Below are 17,097 nucleotides of genomic sequence, written 5' to 3' on the forward strand. Positions count from 1 at the left end.
CTGCATGTATCTTGAAATGCTTTGTTTTGTTTACAACCCGGTAAAATCATATAGCAAACCTCACTTAGGCAGTACACAAGTGTCGCCACGTTTCTAGAGCCGACAAAGTTACAAAAGTTCACCAAAATCTTAAACTCTCTTCATACACCTGCTAGATTTGGTTTGAATAAACCTTTGACATTCCCATCTCTTTGGATTCAAACTGGACCACACACGACAGGGCACACTTGGTTCCAGTTTCCGATATCGTTGTTTGCCAAAAGCTTGCCTAAAAGTATTCCAGCATAAACTGTATGAGAAATTGATCATTTGATATCCTTGAAACTATCGATCATTACTTTGTGAACCAACAAATCTTCAAGGATTTCATCCCACCTCAACTAATTTGTTAGTCTGGAACAATGTTAGTAAAATGGAAGAATCAGATCACACACATTAGTAACTGGAATAATAAAATGGGAAGAAAGTGACACATATAGATGAACCACATGATTTCTGTTGGCCAATGAGACTCAAACTAAATGCCACAGCTTAGAAGCCATGTGATTGACACTGACCAATGATTTTTTTTCAAAAGAGGCACAAGCCAATTTATGCAATTTTTGGTCTGTTACTTTTTAAATATTATTTCTTCATTTACTAGAATGGGAGTAATATTAAAACATTTTGTATTGCTTCAAGCAGTCAAATTAATTCAATCCTATCAGTTTTAATCAATAATTTAGTTACTACAATAGAAATATTAGATATTACATTGTGAACGTGGAAGTGATAGCATGCAAGTATTATACACCTCACTAAAACAATTAAAATTAACAGTAAGGGGATTCGCAAGTTGTGCGTTGTATTGAGAGTAACGGTGCAGGCATGTTTAAATATAACTGGGCTAGGAAGAGTTAAAGAGAATACTATGTTGGGACTTTAGTAGACTTCGCTCGTGCCTGCAAATTTTTTAAACGTTACAAAACTTGATATACAGAATTTCGAGATTTCATTATTGTCTTGATCAGCAAAACTTAAATGCAAAATTAAAATAACAAAGACTGGATAAATATTGTAATTGAAATAACTGAAATAACAAAAATAGAAGACTAATTAAAACCGGATTCAGTCTCATTCCTTTTCTCGCAGGAACTACAACGAACCTCTGAACATTTCTGCACGTCAATGAGGTGGAATATTGTGAATGTATCTTGGAGAAAATAAATAACTTGTCATTTAAAAAATAAAAATAACTCATGGTTTTAAATTTCGATTGTCATAGTTGTAATTGCAGCTTTATTTGAGAGGGGGGAGGAGATGGCATTAGCTCCGCTTCTCCTTTCGTTTTTTTCTTTGATTCTTCTCTAATCCAATTATTGCAGTCTGAAATCTGAAACCCGGCCACTGAAACTTTCAAGCACTCTTCCGCCATTTTGTACTAAACTGAAACAAGTTCAAGTCCAAATTTATAATCCGTTTGTAAAGTTCATCTTTTGCTCTTCTCCAAAACATTATATATTGTCACTATATTAATTCTAATGATTAAAATGTATAAGAATGAAGAAAAATGATGTTAACAAACATAATATACAATAAAGTTTAAAACATTTTGTTTTAAAAAATCCATGAAAGAAATATGCTAAATCGTTTATTGCCTAAAGCGCAGATGTAAAAAAAGAATGACATGTGTATTGGGAACTTTAAAACATTTTCATTAATATGAAAATGTTTCAATTTCATTTTGAAATTAAGACGTTTGAATAACATCACAATATTTGAATGAAGTTCAGACCCTTAATAACAACAGGTAATTATTATAAACCTAACCCTTGAAAATGCACAAATAATCAATCTAGTAAAATTATCTGGAAATCAGAGAAATTGAAAAGGAAAGTTCAGTTTTTCAATGCACTGTTTGATTTGAGTGACGGGGCTCAATTGTTTATTTCTGTTTTTAATTCAAATAAGTGTGGTACAATAAGTTGGTTACACAAAAAGAAAGTTAAATAAATAATCCCATTTGAGTTTGGAGTAAAGTGAGGAGTCGCAGCATCCGGGTACTTTCCCTAGGCAATGAGAGCCACAGCACCGCTGTTCCTTAGGCAAAGTGAAATAAATTCGCCACCGCTCGCGCCGTCAAATAGTTCTCTCTCCCCCCTCCCCTACCTCCACCTCCACAACTTCTCGCGTTCCCTTGTCCCTCCGCTCCATAAACGCCTCCCCCCCCCTCTCCTTGCGCGGCTCGTACTCGCGCACGGGCCGGCGAGGAATGAAGAGCCAACGGCCGGGATGGGGGGTGTGCGTGCATGCATGCTTGCGTGCACGCGAGCGCGAGGGCGAGCGGGAGCGCGTCCTCTCCATCTCCGTCGCGCGTGCCCGCCTGACGGGGCGGCAAGGCGCGGGCACGAGTGTCAGGGGGAGGGGAGCAGGGATTCAGCGTGAGGCGAGTAAGTAAGTGAGGAGAGAGAGAGCGAGGGTGGGCGCGCGCGCGCGCACGCACACTCACTCACTTTTATTTTGAGGGGGGCAAAAGAGATCGTAATTTTTCGCCTCTGTCATTCAAAAGAGGAAAACTAAATATTTTAATTTTTACAATAGAGAAAAAAAAAACCCTCAGAAGAAGTAACATGTAACTGCGGGCCGGCCGTTCCGCATTGAGGTGGCTTTGCTTTTCCTCAGGATTTGGAAACGCGAAGGATTCCGCCCCCCCCTCTCCATCTCCTCCCGCCTCCTCCTTTTTTCCCCCTCTCAGTCGGTTGATTTTATTTTCGGTGGGATTTTAACTGTGATGTGAGGGCCCTTTGGCGGCGATGATTTAAGAAGCGGGGTAAATGTTTTTGAAGTTGCTGTTGGTCGGACTCGGGCAGCTCACCGCCCCCCTCTGGCTCGGCGGCGGCGCAGAGTGATGAGTCCAGTGGATGGGTGAACTTGTTTTGCCTTCACTCTCTATGTCTTTCTCTCTCCCCCCTTCTCTCTCACTAAATATATATATTTATATATTGGATATAAAACATTTTATCAATATAAAATAAAGTTGATATTTATACACATGCGGCCGACCGCAATGTTTAATGCACTTTCCCCCTCCTGAAATTATTTCGGGCCCTGTTTTTGTTGATTTTCTTCCTCTCTCCTCTTCTTCACTATTTTTTTTGGCTACGTGCGGAAAGAGGGTAAAGAGAGAAGGGGAGCTGGGGCTTTCTTTTTTTTTGCCTTTTTTAGAGGGGTGGCGGAAAAAGTGAAGGAAAGTGGCGCGGGAAGTAGAGGAGATGGAGTTGCAAACTCTGCAGGAGGCTCTGAAAGTGGAAATCCAGTTTCATCAGGTAATCTGGTCTCTTATTTTAATTTACTGCGTTTAATTGTGTGTGTGTGTGTCTGTTAATTTCATCCACTGCCTCTCAAAGGTCGCGCACTGTATAAGTTATGCAAGTCTGTTACAAGCAAATAATTGGCAAGAAAACATTTATTTCAATTTATATATTTAAAATAATGATTTACAGACTTTTGAAATTGAGGGTGTAACATTTCTAAGAATTTAAAATGACACAATTTTTAACAACAAAATGAGAATAAATAAGTTTAAAAAGTACACATCGATGAAAAGTTATGAATGACCAAACTTTATGGATTACTGGAAATAACTTTAGATCTGAAAATTTGTACCATCATTGTTTATATGTAAAGAGAGGTATTTTGAATGGGAATGAACTTGGAAACATTTTATTAAAATGATTATCAGCAATCAATGATGTCCGAAATGTATTTGAACCATACATCAAAATCAGGGTTAACTGGAGTCCATCTTTAATAAAAAATATAAATACGGTTAGGTTTTAAATCTGAGATCAATATTACCAGTCTCAAGTAGTTTGCTTATTTGATATTGTCTCCTCTTCCAAGAACATTAACTTTCATTGTTTTATCCAAACAGAAACTTGTGGCCCAGATGAAACAGGATCCACAGGTACATTTTTTAAATTTGCTTTTTACTTATTAAAATGTGTGTACATATTGATCCTAAAACAATTTAGAATGTTTAAAATGTTTTCTTTCACATTGTTTCTTAACTGTTTATAACTATAGTAGGATTGTTTTTATGAAAAGTTATTATAGTTCTGGCCTATACCAAAATGCAAGACACTTCATAATTAGGAAAGGTAATGAGGTTGTTTCAGTCATATTTTTAAAATGACTAACTAAAATGACTTTTTGAGCTCCTCTGGAGTATTCAGCTGAAAATGTTGAATGACTCATTTTCTTAGTATTGGAACAGGGCGAGTATTAGTTATGATGTGATATAATATTGTTAAATTTTATTTTGCAGAATGTTGATTTGAAGAAACAGCTTCATGAATTGCAAGCCAAGATAACCACACTCAGTGAGAAACAAGTAAGGGGAATTAATTGATTTGTGGCAGATCTGACTCAAATGGTTGTGTTTATTCTAGAGAAGTTCTGGAAAATGCAGGTTTCTGAAAATGCTGATATTTGCAGAGTTGTGTGGTAGTGGATGGGAAGTAAAGGGTAGAAATTGATGTTGAGAGAGATCCAATTGCACTTGTTCCGATATTATACTCTTACCCCCCCCCCCCCCCCCCAAACCCTGTCCAAATTTTTGAATTTAAGAGATATTTCATTAGTCACATGCATTCTAAGCCTGTGTTGTACCTCCTGTAATTGTGTTGTTCATATATACCGTTGACCTCTTTTGTAATTTAAATTTAGCGATTGGGTTAAGCAGTGCATAATAATACTTTATGCTTCTTTAATTGATTTTTGCAAATACTTTGTATAAATCTTACATCCACACGTGGTTCTATCATTCTCATTTTGTCTAGTTTAGTTCTTTACGCCATTTCTTTCCCCCACCCCGATTTCTTTGTTTCTGATTCTAGGTTCTTTGTGCATTTCAGTTTCATATAACTTTCACACCAGCATTTAATTTGTAGAATCCTCATATCCTGTTTAAGAAGGGCTAGTTATCTTTTGCAAAGATACTTGTACCTTCAGTTTTCTGAATTAATGTTAATTTGGTTTACTCCTGAGTAATTTTGTCTCTTGCGTTGCCAATGTGAAAAAAATATCAACTTTTTGAGGTGCAATAGATCCAGAAAAGGATCTATTCAAACTTTAGTTTGAGCTTGCGTTCACAGGACTATTGATGCACTCACTATATGTCATTAATTCCAATGCAGCATCCTTAATTACAGTTTAAATCTTGTTCTTTTTAAAGCTTTTATCTGATTTTATTTCTGGAAAGCTGGCCTTCAACCATGATCACATGACGTCTTTGTAACCATGTGTGTAAAAATATGTATGAGAATGATTACTTGGATTTGGTTTGCTATTTTTATTGGCTTTTTTAAAACAGCTGACATTTTTGGTGAGTTAAATTGGTTGTGGAAGATTTCATTAATAAATCTAAGAGCTATTTTGTAAATTTGCTGCAGGCATGGTTTTAGTTAGGTATTGGTATAATTTCTCCTCCCTTACAAAGGAAGTCCAAGGGAGATGCCCAACTGAAGCATGCATGACTGTACGACTCGTCTTTAAATCGCACCTTTGACCAAACATTTGGTCATCTACCCTAAGTTATCCGTGTATGTGTGTGGAATATGTGTTAGATTTTAATAATGTTTCTGTAAGGCGATTAAAATGTTTCTATGTAAATTAAAAAACTGCAGATTTTCTGAAAAATTCTTAAACTTCAGGTTTTTTTAACTGCTTCAGCTTTATGCCAAAAATGCCTTCAACTATCAAAAGTGTTAATTTACGTGCAACCACCCTCCTGTTTGAAGCATTTCTATTTGGGTAGTAAGTTTTATAGTTTCCTCTCTCTCCTTACTAAATTAAGGATTGTTGATGGCAGAAATGGAAAATCCCAAAATTGGAGCATTTTAATATTCAGAGGATGCTGTGCTTAAGTTTCTTCTGTTGCATGAATGCAACCGGACAATTTTGTTAATTCCTTTGGCTGTGAAAATGTGTAACTTGTCTAGCTGCAAACCTACCACCTGCTGGCCACTTGTGGTGCACAGGGCCATTCCTAACTGTGCTTTTAGAATCACTGCTGCATTTTCTGCATGGGTATGAAGCTTTGTTTTGTAATTGTCTGACTGATTTATCTTGCAAAACTCACCAAGATTGATAACCATTAAATGGCAACCAATATTTTCAATTTCTGTCTTTGACTGCTACCCAATATTAGTTGAAGAGAACGTGCATAGTGGCAGTAAGTGAACAGCAAGGTATTAAGAGTGGATGTATTGATTTATATTGTAAAACCTGTAATATATTGGAGTAATAGTTCATTAAAATATTGTGACGAGGAAATGTAAGCTTGTTGCCACTGCCTTGAGTTTCTGAACGTAGTACTAGTTTCTTGGAGTGGGGTATGGAGGTGATGTAACTATTCAGAAGGGGAGGTCAAATTTGGAGAGAATTGTTGGTCTGCCTTTTATTTCCTCAGCCTCAATAGAAGAGAGCAGGCTTAATAGATTGTCATTGGTAAGACCATGTGGTTTGAGGAAGAAATGGGAAATATATTTGCGGTAAATATATTTGCGGTAAATGTTTATGTGTAGATATCAATGATATATTAGAAAAGTACTACTTTATCCTTGTAGTTTAAAAAAACTTTCAATGCCGAATTATGTAATGTATTTGTAGATAAAACATTTTGGTATAGTACCAAGTAGTAAATATTATGGCACAGGTGCTTCCACAAGGATGTTTGTTTTTAACTTTTTCATCAAGTACAACTTTAACCTGGTATGTGTATGTATAAATATGTGTGTATATATTTATTTACAATATCAGTAGCATTGTTAAAATTTTAGTGTAAAGATTGAGAGTAAAAGTGATATTCTTTCAGCTGAGAAGTAAAATTTGTAATATGATGAACAAACTTTTGATTAAATTGCATGTGTTTAAAAAAACCCCAGTATACTCCAGTACAGGAGTAATAGGATGCATGTAAAAGCAAGCTCTTGAGATTGTGCCTTGATAATTCATCTATTTCTATTGACATTCAATTTGATAAAATTGAGACCAATTTGATAAAATAAAGACCTGGATTTTGACCAGTGGGGTTCATTGCCCAAGATTGGTACCCATGTTCCCTCTGGCCCTGAAATTACTGAGTCCAGATCATATTCAACTCACGTGCGTGATGCAAAACAAGTCTGACTCCTGGAAACTTGTTGGAAATTTTGTTCGGTGGTGAACAAATGTTCCAATTTTTGCCATCTGTCTGCAGTCTTTTTCAATGTATTGGAATACTCGTGATTATCAGAAATGTCTTTAAACTAGTTTAAAAAAAATGAACACTTTCAAATTCTTAATTTTGAAATTAAAATCATCTGAAGCAATTTAAACATTTAGATAATTAAACTTGTTTAAAGTAAAGATTTTTAAAGTTAGGCAGCACAGAGGCACAGCTGGTAGAGCCATTGCCTCTCACCGCCAGAGACCCCGGTTCGATCCTGGCCTCGGGTGCTGTCTTTGTGGAGTTAGCACATTCTCCCTATCATCCTGAACATTTCCTCCGGGTGCTCTGGTTTCATCCCACATCACAAAGATGTGTAGATTTTGTAGGTTATTGGCCTCAGTAAATCGCTCCAATTGTTTAGGGAGTGTGTGCAAATGTGGGAGATCATAGAACTAGTATGAATGGATGATTGAGGTAGGTTGAAGTGCCTGTTTCAATGTTGTATCTTTCCATCAAATAAGCAAATCGAGAAACTGCAAGTGCTGAAAATCTAGAATTAAACAGAAAAAGGCAAGATACAGAGCAGAATGTAGTTCTCATCATTGTTGGGCACCAGTTCTAGAGATGCAGTACACTGTCCAAAATGGGGTAAAGGTGAATTGGAAAATATGCTAGCTTATGGAGTGATCTTTCAGAAGCATGATAACGCAGGAGAAGAAGCTGTTGTTCCAGAGTACCGTGGTGCGTGTTTGATTAGTCTTGGGACAAAACTTTGATTATGTTTGTGTTTGCGAGGCAGTGTGAATTGTAAATAGAGTCAATGGTAGGAAGTCTGGTTTGTGTGATGGGCTGGGCTAATCTACAACTCTGCAATTTCTTGGGGTCTTGGGCAAATCATTCCCAAATCATAATAATAATAATAATATATTCCTTCATTCGTCCCACACCGGGGAAATTTACAGTGTTACAGCAGCAAAGTGGATAGCAAGAGAGCAAGAGATCATTCATTATAAATAAAGATACATAAATTGTCATTAGTTTTCTGTGTGTTCTTAGCTGTTATTGTTGACTCGTCTGCTGGGAGCAGTGCTGGTTGTGCAGTCTCACAGCAGCGGGAAGGAAGGACCGTCTATATCTCTCCTTCACGCACTTGGGGTGAAGGAGTCTGACACTGAAGGAGCTACTCAGTGCAGTGACAGTGTCCTGCATGGGGTGAGAGTCGTTGTCCAGCAGCGATGTTAGCTTTGCCATCATCCTCCTCTCTCCCACCTCCTGCACTGAGTCAAGCTGTGATGTAACCCACAGTATGTTTTCTATGGCGCATCTATGGAAGTTTGTAAAATTCATCGGAGACGTGCTGAATTCACTCTCCTATTTCCTGAAGAATTAGAGGCGTTCATGTGCTTTATTGATTGTCGCATCAATGTGGTTATTCCATGAGCATTCATGGGTAATATTAAGCCAAGGAACTTGAAGTTTCCACTTTGACACCTTTGATGCTGATTGGGGCAGGTACTTCATCGCACTTCCTGAAGTCGATAACTAGCTTCTTTGTCTTGCTGAGATTCAGGGAGAGGTTGTTATCCTGACACCATTTACTAAGTTCCGTCTCCTTCCTGTACGCCGTTTTTTTTATCATTGTTCATGATCTGGCCCATCACATTGACATTATCTTTAAATGTAGATGGATTTGTCAGTGAATATAAGAAAATAACTGCAGATGCTGGTACAAATCGATTTATTCACAAAATGCTGGAGTAACTCAGCAGGTCAGGCAGCATCTCGGGAGAGAAGGAATGGGTGACGTTTCGGGTCGAGACCCTTCTTCGGACTGATGTCGGGGGTGGGACAAAGGAAGGATATAGGTGGAGACAGGAAGATAGAGGGAGATCTGGGAAGGAGGAGGGGAAGGGAGGGACAGAGGAGCTATCTGAAGTTGGAGAAGTCGACGTTCATACCACCGGACCGCAAACTCCCCAGGCGAAATATGAGGTGCTGTTCCTCCAATTTCCGGGGGGCCTCACTATGGCACTGGAGGAGGCCCATGACAGAGAGGTCAGACTGGGAATGGGAGGGGGAGTTAAAGTGCTGGGCCACCGGGAGATCAGTTGCGTTAATGCGGACCGAGCGCAGGTGTTCAGCGAAGCGATCGCCGAGCCTGCGCTTGGTTTCGCCGATATAAATAAGTTGACATCTAGAGCAGCGGATGCAATAGATGAGGTTGGAGGAGGTGCAGGTGAACCTCTGTCTCACCTGGAAAGACTGCTTGGGTCCTTTGATGGAGTTGAGGGGGGAGGTAAAGGGACAGGTGTTGCATCTCGTGCGGTTGCAAGGGAAAGTTCCCGGGGTTAGGGTGGTTTGGGTAGGAAGGGACGAGTGGACCAGGGAGTTGCGGAGGGAACGGTCTCTGCGGAATGCAGAGAGGGGAGGGGATGGGAAGATATGGCCAGTGGTGGGGTCCTGTTGTAGGTGACGGAAATGTTGGTGGATGATATGTTGGATCCGCTGGCTGGTGGGGTGGAAGGTGAGAACGAGGGGGATCCTGTCCTTGTTGCGAGTGGGGGGAGGGGGAGCAAGAGCGAAGCTGCGGGATGTAGAAGAGACCCTAGTGAGAGCCTCATCTATAATGGAGGGGAAGCCCCGTTTTCTGAAGAACGAGGACATCTCGGAAGCCCTAGTCTGAAACACCTCATCCCGGGCGCAGATGCGGCGTAGACGGAGGAATTGGGAGTAGGGGATAGACTTTTTGCAGGGGACCGGGTGGGAAGAAGTGTAGTCCAGATAGCTGTGCGAGTCGGTGGGCTTGTAGTAAATGTCCGTCACTAGTTTTTCTCCTGTGATGGAGATGGTGAGGTCCAGAAACGGGAGGGAGATGTCAGAGATAGTCCAGGTATATTTAAGGGCAGGATGGAAATTGGAGGTGAAGTGTATGAAGTCAGTGAGTTTTGCATGGGTGCAAGAGGTAGCACCAATGCAGTCGTCGATGTAGTGGAGGTAGAGTTCGGGGATGGGGCCAGTGTACATCTGGAACAGGGATTGTTCGACGTACCCGACAAAGAGGCAGGTGTAGCTAGGGCCCATGCGAGTGCCCATAGCTACGCCTCTGGTTTGGAGGAAGTGGGAGGAGTCAAAGGAGAAGTTGTTGAGGATTTGTCGGTGAATTTGGCTGCATATAGGGAGTATAAGTGCAGCCTGACCTACTGAGCATCTACAGTATTTTCTGGGTATTGTAAAAAGCGGTTTGCATTCTTTGCAATCTTACTCTTATCATTCGAGTAAATGTCCCGTTCATTCTGTGCTCGTAATCCAGCACAGGATCTGCGGACAAACTTTTTTTCCCCTTTATCCCTCTCTGTGCAAGTATTCAGGATTTCCAACAAGCTGCTTCTCCACTGTTCAGCTCTACATGAAACCCAGTGGTGAGGTACAGAAATTGACATCAGGGCTTCTGGAGCAAGATCTGAACAAGCATTTGTACATGTCTTAAATGATAAATGCTGATATCTCCATGTCGAACACTGGCTGCATCCTGCAAAATTTGGGCAGGTGTTTATTTGGCAGTTTCGGAGAGTTAACATTTATTATGTTACAAAATAAAATGGAAAATCTTAACCTTTACAAAATGATTGCAGCTCATGGGTGAATGATATAGCTCCAAGAATAATGTGTGGGGAAGTTTAAAAAAAAAATATATATCTGTTATAAATCATAAGAATAACTGGAATTCCAAATAGAGATTTTCGTGTTTCACTTCAACCCTCTTGCTGGATGGCTTTGAGGAAACATTACCAGGAAATGCAGGGATTTCCATATTGGTAATTCTCAGCATAAATGCTACGGAGTTCGGGATTATATGCCAAACTAGATGCCCTTAGCTAACTTGGAATTCTTTGTTACCTATGTTCTGACATTGATTTCCGGGAATTCAAGAACAGAGGATGAGTTAGTTGCATTTCTCTAGCAGTTATACTGGTGAATCTTCCAAATGAAACTGATGTAGGGAAGAAAATCCATTCTTTTTTTAGTTTTCAAAAGACCGAGGTAAATAAAAAAATATTATCTTTATATCCAATTTAATTGAGTTTGTTTTTTAATAATGAGTACATTCCATGTTTTGACAGTTGGCTAAATGTCAGGACGTAGTTTCTCCTGCTTTCAAGGATATTTTCAGCTGTTGTGTGAGCAGGTCAAAACTAATTCCGCCCATAAATTATTAAGGCCTTTGTCGGGTTTAGATCGGGTTGACTTTGTGCAGCAAGTTGACACTGGTAGGTCTGCAACGTGTATCAGAGGATTATTGCTAGTAGTATGTTTAGGCCCAGTTTTTGTTTTGTGGGTTACTTGGCTGCATACCAAAGAGCACATGCAAAATGTTCATAAAATGTGCCTTGTATGCATTTTAAGTTGCTGATACTTGAGGAACCTGGTAATTGGTTTTACGATGCATCGACAAATAGGGTTACGTTGCCTCTTTTTTGGAAAAAGCACTTTCAAAACATTTAATACTCAAAACTCATCTGGAGAAAACCGACAAAAGAAATATGTGCAAATAGAACCATATGTCAGTGGTCTGCAAAGTAGAATCCAAAGCCTCTGTGGCTATGTGCCTGCAAATTGGCAACTAGCCAGTAAAGTGATATTCAATGTTAGAATTCTGGAGGACAGTTGCAACATCTTGTTCCATGCTTTAGGATTGTTGCTAAGGTAATTCCTCCATGACAATTGTCTAAGTAGGCCCAAAAGTCAATGACGGGTTAATTGCTGCTCATGAATGGTTCACAAATTTGTTCATATAGTACTGAATCTAGGTCAAGGTGTAAAAGTTACATTAGCAACAGAAATTATACTCTAATATATGTCATTAAACTTTTAATGTGAAGGGGATGCACAACAATTAGAAAATATAACAATAATTTGGCATTGTATAAATGCTTTTAAAATATATTAAACTAGTTGTTGCCTCATTTCATGCTTTCTTGAGGTAATTATCCTCCCCTTTTTCATGATTCTTTCATTTCTCTCCTTTTCACGATAATTTCTTGAGGTAGCCATCAAGACTGACATTACCCAGAGCTCTTCATATAAGTATGTTTGAATATGTTCTTATTGAAGTATTTTATGAATTCTAGTTATCCTGCATCGATTTTAATGAGTGCCACTATAAAGCACACTAAATTTTGTGGCAAGATTTATGAGATATCATGGGGCAGTTTCAAATTTTTGCTCATTGGGATTGACTTTAGTTCTGGAAATTTTAAATGCGATGGACATTGAGGTTTGTGGAAGCAAATTGTATTTTTTTGTGAAAATAACGAGCACAATTTCCAATATTCACCAGTGTATTGCGTGTCATAATGTCCACAATGATTATGATGTTAGCATTACTTGTTTTTGAGAAATAGTTTCCTATCAATGTGATTAGAATCCTTAAAATGACTGTTTTGTGAAAATAAAGTATAGGAAATGTTAAAAGCAATCCCATATATCACGCAATTCATAATCTACTCACACAATATGTATATTCATCTCCTACATTTGCTTTTAACTTATACTCTGCTTTTTAATTTGGATTGTTTTTGAAGCTTTTAACACTTATCATAAATAATTACACAAACAATGCTTGAAGTAGGGACACCCTTTTTGAGATCCAGAATAGATGGCCCCCAAGTTAACATTAAAAACATATTTTGGCATGCTGCAATTTAGTGCACAACACTTCATGGTGGAGTATAACTGTTTGTTTGAAGCTTACTCTGAAATATCTTTTAAAACATGATTGAAGTTAACTAATCTTCAGGTTAATTGTACCTTCATTAAACAGGAGAATTGGGGGTGGGATGCAGGGTGAATGGATGCTGTTTGGATGTGGATTGGCCAAAGTAGTGAAGTTGCAAGGCAGAAAGGTCTTTATATTGCCTTGGTGCACCCTTATTTGTAATATTCTTTCATTGCCACTCATTCCTTCAGCAATATGAAACCTGTGCCATGCTCTTCCTTTCAACATGCTTCTGACCACCTGCATCTTTTATCACCTGTCGTTACATCTTATTATTTAGCTCTGCATCGAATTTCCTTAGAAGTCTTAGGATGTTTTGATGTGTGAAAGGTGGTGCATGAATGTCAAGTCATTCTTGAAAACCACTTGAGAAAGTTATTTAGGTTTTTATTCCTTCAAAAATGTTGCTGACAGGGCCAACATTTGTTGCCTTTTGCTATTACAACTCAAATATTATTGCAATGATTTCTGGAACCATTGCAATCTTTGTACACGGGTATTCTCATGGTAATATAGGAAGGGTCATTTAAAATCTTAGCCCAATGTTGAGGAGGAATAGCCTTATGCATCCAAGTCAAGTGATTGCAAACGCTGAAATCTGGTGCAAAAGAAAGGGAAAGCTGTTGGAGGAATTCAATGGGTAAGGCAGCATTTGAAGGGAAATGGATGGTCGATATGTTTGGTGGAGACCCTCAATCGATGCATGTCAACCAAACTATTGACTGTCCACTTCCCTCCATAGATATCGCATGACTTGCTGAGTTCCTCCAGCAGTTTTTTTTATTTTTTGCTGGAGCTCTAGTATATGTTTATGTATCTAGTATATGTATATATACCATATACCAATTCACTTGGTCTAGTGTGTGTGTATATATATATATATATATATATATATATATATATATATATACACACACACATATACTAGACCAAGTGGACCCGTTGGGCCCATTCCTCATAGAGAGGGCAGAGGGAAGGGGAGAGGGTGAATGAGCCCTGGAACCAAAGCCTCTCCTGTATTGGTGTAGCACCCGCAACCCCCCACTCAATCCCCCTCCCCCCCCCCACTGACCCACTCCATCCCCCTTACCCCACCCCCACTTGCACTTCCCCTGCCCCCAGCCCTGCCGTCGCAGCTGCGGCTTGCCTGCAGTCCGTCTGTCTTTTGTGTTTTTTGTTGTTTTTGTCTCAATTGTAGTGTTAATATGATGTTGTGTTGTATGTTATGTTTTGGGGGGGGGGGGGGGGTGGGAGGGAACGGGAACTGTAACTGTAACATTCTCTCTCCAGAACGGAGACGCGACCTTTGTTCTGTGCCGTGTCTCCGTTCCCGTTGCGGCCTACCACCGGCCATGCACCTGGGACCACCTGGGTCTCTGGTTCGCAGAGCCCGCGGTCCGGACTCACCACCTGCGGCGCTGGCTGCCTGCGAATGCTGCGGGAACGGCTGCGACTCGTCTCCGGAGGCTCCGGCGCGGGCCGCGTGGACGTCGGAAGCCCGCAGGCCCCTGGATGGGGGCCGACATCGGGAGCTCCGGCAGCGGCAGAGGCAACGTGTTCGCCCGCCCCGAATCGCGGGGCTTGGGTCGGCCCGCCACGGACCTTTCACCATCCGGCGCGGCCTGAAATAGGCCGCGGGATTTTTTTTCACCGCCCAGCGGGGGCTTCAATATCGGGAGCCCCGACCGCCCCGACGTGGCAACTCCAACAGCCTGACCGCGGGACAAGACGGCAGGGAAGAGAAAAAGACATTCTGGCCTTCCATCACAGTGAGGAGGGACTGGAGGAGGCTCACTGTGATGGATGTTTCTTTTTGTTTGGTGTTAGTTGTGATTGTATGTGTTATTGCATTTTTATTGATTAATCTTATTGGTCTTATTGTTCAACTGCGGGTAATGTTTCATTTTACTACACATTTATGTGTATGTAACAAATAAACGACTATTGATATTGACTATTGACTCCCCACCCCTATTCCCCTCACCCCCACCTCCCTCCCCTCCCCCCACCCTCACTCTCCCTGCCCGCACTCCACTCTCGCCCCCACTCCCTCCTCCCTGCTCTCCCCTCCCCCGCTCTCCCCTCCCCGCTCTCCCGCCCCCGCCCTCCATCAATGATGCAAAAGGCTGGTCTGTAAGATGGACCAGGTTGCATCCACAACTCATAAAAAAAAATTGCATTCTTGTGCGGAGCTGTTGGTAAACCAAGCTTTGATGCATCACAGCAGGATGCTTTCTACGATACATCCGCAGAAATTGGTAGGAGATGTGGAGACATACTGAACTTCCTCTTCTGAGGAGGTAGTGCTTTCTTGGCCATCGGTTCAATATGGTTGGACCAGAACAAAATGATTTTATTTGCATCTAGTAACTGCAAACTCTTGGCCATTTCCACTTCAACACCATAGGTCTAGGAGTTTGGAGAAGAGTTTGGTTTGGATTATGGAGTTGAAGTTGGAGCTATAGTCAATAAATAGAAGTCTCTCGTAGGTGTCCTTGTTATCCAGAAGTTCCAGAGATGAATGTAGGAACAGTAAGATGCATTTGCTCTGGACCTGTTGCGATGGCAGGCGAACTGCATTGGATCAAGGCTGTCTGGGAGGTTGGGGTTAATGTGTGCCCTGACCTGCTTCTGGAAGCACTTAATTATGGTGGGTGACAGAGGCACTGGACAGAAGTAATTATGGCAAGCAACATTGTTTTTTTGCCATAAAACAATGGCAAGATCGTGGTCTTAAAGTAGGTGTGAAACTCAGATTAGAAATTAAACATGTCTTGAAATCAACCTGAATTTTACATGTGAATACATGCCAGCTGATCCACACAGGTCCTCATTCGCTGTCACGAAGACCAATTTGGCATCTGTGACAGTGACCATGGATGCAGGCCACCTGAGGCTGTCGGGGTGGATAATATAATTCCATTGATCGGGTTCCAGGATATTCACCCAGCAACTGATGGAGTGGAAATCCAGGTCTGAATGGTGTGTGGCTTGGAGGGCAACTTCCATCTACTTCCCCAAAATTGCCGCAGGCTTTATTTAAATGTTCTGTTCCTTGAGTTTTAATGTAGAATTACTAACCTTCTATACATAATTCAATTATTGGTTTTTGCAAAAAATATGTTTTGCAGAGGTGTGGTATGTGTATTTTCGAAATTATTTCACTGTCAGAGTTGTACTTTCCTGCTTGCCACAGCTGAGATTTGTCATGGGACTTCATTTATGTAATGGTAAGAGATTTGTTTAGTTATTGCACAGGACTACTGAAGAATGTAATGGAAGCAGCAATAACCCATTAGGCTCCTGCAGTATGTTGCGCCTTTGAATTAAGTTGTAGATGATCCTTAACCTCAATTCCTTACTTTGCCCAGCCAAATTCTGAGTACCCTTGGTGACCAAAAGTATTTAGATATTTAGTGTATTAATATTTCAAAGGTAAATTGCTAGATTTCATGATTGGTATGTATATAATTCATGCTTCAATAGGTGCACCATGACATTGAATACAGCATGTTAGAATCACCATGTTACAAGAGAAAAATAAGTCTGCAGGAATTAACCAAGCTGAGCCCAAATAATATAACAGTAACAAACTTGTTGAATATGTGAGAGGAAAGGAAGACTTGTATTAAACTTTTTTTATGCCAAGATGTCCCAAGCACTTTAATGCTGCTTTAATATTTTGAACTATTATTGCTTTCTAATGTTAGAAGCTTATCATACAACTTTTTATGGTAATTAAGTTTATTTTTTGAGGTTTGAATACCCAAGTGATTATCCTGTGAATTCCTTTTAGATAGGGCAGATTTAAATCTGAAATGCATGTAATTGAAAATTTAACATTCAAGCCATTTTTATTGATATAGAAAGTGTTATAGGTAACTTCTGTTACCTCATTTGAGTGGCCATTTTTCGTGTGAATCTGGATAGTGAAAGGTTTGTTTAACTTATAAGTTGAAGTTGATGATGTGAACCCATCCCCATACTATGTGAATTTGGGGTTGACTCCCAATGTGAATTATTTTCTTGAACCTCCACTAGTTAGATGGAAGGGAAGCAGAGCAGAATCCACCATTTGATGTAAGAATGAGATCTTTCCCCCAAAAGCATGTACCATTTCTGGGATTTA

General features: G+C 40.1%; 1 protein-coding gene across 5 annotated transcripts in view; it reads left to right on the forward strand.

Moving 5' to 3' along the window:
- The first annotated feature begins 2,416 nt into the window (after window positions 1-2,416).
- Window positions 2,417-17,097, forward strand: part of phf21aa (PHD finger protein 21Aa) — a 208,208-nt gene continuing 193,527 nt past the window's right edge. For 4 of the 5 annotated variants that reach the window (XR_013548426.1, XM_078415093.1, XM_078415095.1 and 1 more), the window contains exons 1-3: window positions 2,417-3,305; window positions 3,914-3,946; window positions 4,307-4,372. Coding sequence is in view for 4 of the 5 variants with exons in the window: in XM_078415093.1 (XP_078271219.1) it covers window positions 3,252-3,305; window positions 3,914-3,946; window positions 4,307-4,372 (153 nt within the window). In the remaining variant the exon portion in view is untranslated. The remainder of the gene's footprint in view (window positions 3,306-3,913; window positions 3,947-4,306; window positions 4,373-17,097) is intronic. The other variant, XM_078415091.1, reaches the window with a different exon arrangement.

Source organism: Rhinoraja longicauda, chromosome 18 (assembly GCF_053455715.1).
Source record: "Rhinoraja longicauda isolate Sanriku21f chromosome 18, sRhiLon1.1, whole genome shotgun sequence".
Classification (NCBI taxonomy): domain Eukaryota; kingdom Metazoa; phylum Chordata; class Chondrichthyes; order Rajiformes; family Arhynchobatidae; genus Rhinoraja; species Rhinoraja longicauda.